General features: G+C 38.2%; 1 protein-coding gene across 1 annotated transcript; it reads right to left on the reverse strand.

Moving 5' to 3' along the window:
* Window positions 1–254: 254 nt before the first annotated feature.
* On the reverse strand, window positions 255–4839 carry LOC122067985 (subtilisin-like protease SBT4.10). Its single transcript, XM_042631814.1, has 10 exons — window positions 4657–4839; window positions 4069–4169; window positions 3873–3964; window positions 3533–3770; window positions 2898–3417; window positions 2108–2205; window positions 1802–2023; window positions 1571–1682; window positions 896–1109; window positions 255–802 (listed from the first exon to the last, which is right to left on the reverse strand). The coding sequence occupies exons 1-10, from the start codon at window positions 4837–4839 to the stop codon at window positions 255–257; spliced, it is 2328 nt and encodes a 775-aa protein (XP_042487748.1).
* Between the last annotated feature and the right edge of the window lie 646 nt (window positions 4840–5485).

Raw genomic sequence — 5485 nt, forward strand, 5'->3', positions numbered from 1 at the left:
ATGGATCGAAAATGAGTCAAAATTTGTGCCTGTTACAGACAATGCCCTCCTTATTAGGGATTAATTATACAGTTAAACAGTTAGACTCCCTCGAGATAAAAATAAGAAATAAAAAAAAATACACGACTCAAAATAGGAGTACAAATGATATTCTTTCAGAACTGTATATCATAAATTAGTTAAAGAGAGCTATTTTTCTTTTCTTTTCTTTTCTTTTCTTTTTTTCTGAGAATATGGTCTGAGGAAATAATCAATTAATTCTTTATTACCTTTGGAGAATAGTTCCAGAAGGCAATGGGACTTCTTACGTTATGTATCCCATCAGACCACACTAACCATGTAGAGATGATTTTATTTTTGCGAATTCCTGGCCCCGTAACATGTACAGTGAACTGCTGCTTTTCGTTCAAAGACTTGAAAGATAGAACATTGGGAATAACCGTAACATTTAGTAGTTTTTGTGGTCCAACTATGGCCTTGTATGTAGAATTTGGTAAGCCAACATTGGTAACTGTCCTCGGGAAATGTTGATCAATGGGTACTCCAACAGTAACTGTAGCTCCCATAGAAGGATAGTTTAAAAGAGCGTCAGTTCCATCTTGCTTGGCACAAGTAACAGTCTTATCATCAGCAATTAACCTAATTTCATCTGGACTATAACCCAAGTTGCACAACACTTGTATATAGTCAGCTTTCAATGTATCATATACAAGACCTGGGTTGACAGCCTTTAATGGATCAATTTGACCAGCACCATAAGCCAATTCAGCCTCTTTATGATGAATGGGTTTCATGGGAGAAGCTACAAGAAAAAAAAAAAAAAAAAAAGAAGAATTGAGTGGGTTAATCACTTAAAACTTAGTTATGATTATGGGTCAAGAAATAGAAAAATCACCTGTTGTCATGAGAGCAGATTTAATGGCGGCTGGGGACCATGAGGGATGAAATGTTTTGACATAGGCAGCAGCACCAGTCGCATGTGGGCAAGACATGGATGTTCCAGATATAATGTTGTACTTTGAGGAGCGCTTGTCAACTATGAAACCTGAAATTGAGCCTTTCGGAGACCATGCCGCTAAGATGTCTGCACCTGGGGCAGTTAAGTCTGGCTGGAAAAAAAAAAAAAAGACCTTAATTCTGCTTTTATATATATATATATTTGGTAGAAAGAACAATAACCGATCATGTTCCCTATGCCCTCTAATGGGGGACCACACATAGGGGCTGGGCATGATTCATTCTAGGGGACCTTGTGAGAGGGCGTAAGGAACAAGACCAATTAAGGTTCCTTTTCCGATTTTTTTTTTTTCTTTTTTTTTCTAACAACAAGTATCTAGGTCTTCGGCTTGACTAATCTCATGGGCCCATACTGACCCCACAACCGCATGGATCGGGTCATACCAGGGTTGGATGAGAGCCATTTAACTTTTACTGAAAGCAATGAAGAACACTTAACACTTCCATGTGAGTGACCCCAAGGGAATAAGAGGAATCGAACTCATAACAACACATATAAGAGGAATCGAGTACTTTTTGGTACATTTTATTATGTAAATTAAGTTGGGAGTACCTTGAGGATGTTTAGTGAAAGATTGTTGGGTCCTCTGGAAGAGAATGAAACCACACGTGGAGCTTTAGGATCATGAATTGCTTCACTTTTGTAGATCTTTGCCTTGGCTATTCTGTAGGAAGTAGAAAAATTGACCACATTAACACAAACTCATTAGTGATTCTATGGTGCTAACTTGACAAGGCACAACCATTGAAATATATAATCAATAATTCATGTCTCTCATTTAACCTTGTAGTATTCAAATAGAGCTTCAATTTTTTTCCATTAGCAATGCTAATAGACGTTGCTGGTAAAGGATAAGAGAAGGGTGCATCAGAAGATCCGATATCATCTACCATCACCATTCCTTGAGCATCAGCAAGGAAGGGCCCGACACCACTTGCCTCTGTATCGCAGAAGACAATTTTCCCTTTCACTGAATCTTTGTCCAAAGAGCCAGGATGACATCCACTAATGAGAAAAAAAACATATTCATTAAAAATATAGAAAGAGAAAGGTAAAAAAATGGACATCACTGATATGGCTTTTAATAACCTTGCTGCTTCACTGCTAGAGTTATGTGCGACATAATCACCTCCATATATAATTTGGGATGCTTTTTTTTCAGTTTGGAAAGTGTTGATAGCATGTCCCTGATTATCAAAGGAAAATTAATACTAACGACATATCCAATGAAAATAAATAAATGAAATTCACTACCGAAAACTCCCTGGCCACTAAACAGATATTTAATCTATTGTGTTTAATAGCTTTTCCTTCAACAGTTTTATCCATAAAATGATAATATAAGCATATTGTAAGAGGTGGATGGCTTTTTTTTTTTTTTTTTTTTTTTTTTTTTTTTTTTAATGAATGTGTACACACTAGTCCCGCGGGTCTATACTAACCCCACGATCGCATGAACTGGGTCATACTAGGGTTGAATGATGACCATTCAACTTTTTAACTGAAAACAGTGAAGGGTACAAAACAGCCCCGTTTGAGTGGCCCCAAGGAGATAAAAGGAGCCGAACTCAGAACCACACGCTTTCTGAGGCAAAGGCCCCTTGCCAACTTGGCTACCCCTTTTGGGGGTTGGTGTATTTTCCCTTCTTCATGCTTGTCCTAGATTGGGGGAAGGGCTGCAGCCCATTTGTTTGTAATTATTTTCTTTTCTTTCTAATAAATCGAGTGTCTTAAAAAAAAAAAGATTAGTGATAATCAATAGAAGGTTACAAGTGCTAAATACACTTATAAAGGGGTCATTTAGATAATGCAAATGAAAAAAAAAAAAAAAAATTGCCACATGACAAAATGGTATAGAGAATATAACATGAAGAAGCACTCTCACCACCATGGTAATCTGATTGTCTATTGTAACTTTGCTCACGATCTGACGATCTGTGCTGCTTGCTGCTACAGTTAACATCCATGGGGCAAGATTTGACATACTGACCATATCTGGTCCTTCGTTTCCAGCAGATGCAGATGTAAGGACCCCTTTCTGCATTGCATGGAATGCTCCAATTGCAATAGGATCTTTCATGAAAACTATAGCAGGTGAACCCCCAAGGGAAACTGATAAGATATCAACACCATCTTCAATTGCATCATCAAATGCAGAAAGTATATCATGGTCATTGCAACCAAAATTCCAACAGACTTTGTAGACAGCGATCCTTGCAGTGGGAACAGCTCCTCTTGCTGTCCCTTCAGCAATACCGAAAAGGTTTGCATTTTTAACTTCAACACCTGCTACTGTAGAAGCAGTGTGTGTTCCATGTCCTTCAATATCACGGGGGGACTTCTCTTCCTCTTCTTTGTATTTGTTCTCATGATTATAAAATCTTGCTCCAATAATCTTGCTGTATTTAACATTCAAAGAAATGTTGAAATCAATCATCTCCTTCATTTCACTTTCTTGAAGGAATCTTAATTATGTAATAAGGGAAGAGACAATAGTTTGAAGAGAATTCTTACTTGTTACAAGTGAAGTTTTGGCAAATACCCTTCCATTTGCTCGGAGGAGGACCGATCCCCTTATCGTTGAAGCTCTCAGATTCAGGCCAGATTCCAGTGTCAATCATGCCAATAATGGTATCACTCTCAATGTTAGGCATTCTTCTTACAGTGGTTGGAAAACCCAAGAAATCCCATGATCTTGTTGTGTGAAGTTGAAGGGTTCTACTTGGAAATACAGAGACCACACCTTCTATGCCTACAAGTTTGTATAAGCTAACATGGTTAATTCCAAATGTTCTTGCAGAGACCGCTAACTAGGAGGGGTGATACAAACTAGGTTATTGTTGAAAACTAGTACCTTTTAGCTTTATGTGCTCTTGTTCAGTGAGCTTAGCTGCAAATCCATCCAAACTGTTTTTATAGCAGCAAAGTAAGGATTCTCTTGCTGAGCTGCAACAGAAAAATCAAACATGAAGCTTTGGTAACAAGGAAAATCCACATTAAGTACATTTGAACCAAATATGAAAAGCCAGAAAATTAATATTTAAACATACCTTTTACTACCAAGGATTTGTTCTAAGATGCCCAAATGGACGGCTTCTTGGGAGTAGCCATCCTTAGCTTTTGACGGTGCACCCATATATACAATAAAAACCTATGCCAACCATAAGAAAACCACATTTTATTAGCAACAGATAGAGACATTTCACATTGTAACTGAGCTCGAGAATGATGCTGTGAACGGGCATAGATTTCGATTCTACTAGATAGCTTGCTTGTTCTCTCTGTTGATGGCTATGCCGAAAGTGGAGTTTACAAGTTGATTTAATAGCTTCCGTCTTGTTCTTTTGTTTCCCTTTTTGTATTCAATCTCTTTTTAATAAAATTATCCTTTTAGAAAAAAAGAAAGAGAATTCTTTTGTGAGTTTACATCTAGTGCCCATCTCAACTTTATGATTCATCCATCACACGTTGGCCCACCGTGCCCACCCTTACATTAAAAATGCATAAGGTTGGCCCTCTATGGATAGGAAAGAATTCTCATCCTTCTTTCTTTTTTTTTTTTTGGGTGGGGGGGGGGGGGGGGGTGTGTGGGGGTGGTGGCGGTTGGGGAGAGGGGGTTTGCAGTAGATTGTTTTTACTGTCAATTGCTGAGTAAGAGAGGCTTCTCCAGATTTTGTCTTTGGTATTAATTGGCCTGCCTTTGGGGTTGTATAATGCTTTTTAAGAATGAAAGTGGAAGGCTGAACTGAAACATTTTTATTGATATCAATCTTCTTGTCCACTATCTGTTCTTTGCGAGCCATTGTGAGGTTCAATCCCATTTTGGAATAGAAATGGTATCCAAAGATTGAAAAGTACCGTATCACTTCCTCTCCATTGTTTCAACCCAGCTTTGCGTGGGTATTTGGAGACATTTGCTTGTACTGATTTCTCTTTATCTGACTCTACACATTTTCATGGGCTGGGGTCACAATTTTCACTAGCCAATTGTCAGTGTTGGAGTTGGACTCAGAGACAAAAAGGTTGATCAGAGAATTTTCCATTTGCTTGTCAGCTACAAAACTCCAAGTGGCCACTATATGAAAAATTAGAATAAAAATAAATGACACTTAATTGGATGGTCTTATCAATGACATGTAAGCCCATTTTGGTCATTTTCTGGATTCTACTCTTGTCTAATTCATATTTTTTATCTGAATAGAAATACTTATTTACACCTTCCCCACACCCCACCCCCCGAAAAATAATCCTCTGTTTTTCTAATCCTTGTTTTTCCTTGTTTTACTACCTGCAGAACACGACACGTGGATAACTTTAAGACCAACGCACCGGATGTAATAATCCTCACCCAACTTTGATCATTGGATCCTCTGTTATCCACGTGTCGTGTTCTACAGGTAGCAAAACAAGGAAAAACATGGATAAGAAAAACAGAGGATTTTGATCCCCACCCCCCACCCCCACCCC

Source organism: Macadamia integrifolia, unplaced genomic scaffold, assembly GCF_013358625.1.
Source record: "Macadamia integrifolia cultivar HAES 741 unplaced genomic scaffold, SCU_Mint_v3 scaffold3301, whole genome shotgun sequence".
Taxonomy (NCBI): domain Eukaryota; kingdom Viridiplantae; phylum Streptophyta; class Magnoliopsida; order Proteales; family Proteaceae; genus Macadamia; species Macadamia integrifolia.

Bases quoted from the DNA above. Each gene is read 5' to 3' on its own strand.
- LOC122067985 (XM_042631814.1), bottom strand. From the start codon at position 4,839: ATGGGATTGAACCTCACAATGGCTCGCAAAGAACAGATAGTGGACAAG. The intron at 4,170-4,656 runs GTAAAAACAATC...TGGTTGGCATAG, and splicing joins CTCTTACTCAGCAATTGACA to GTTTTTATTGTATATATGGG. The intron at 1,110-1,570 runs GTACTCCCAACT...TTTTTTTTCCAG, and splicing joins TTTCACTAAACATCCTCAAG to CCAGACTTAACTGCCCCAGG.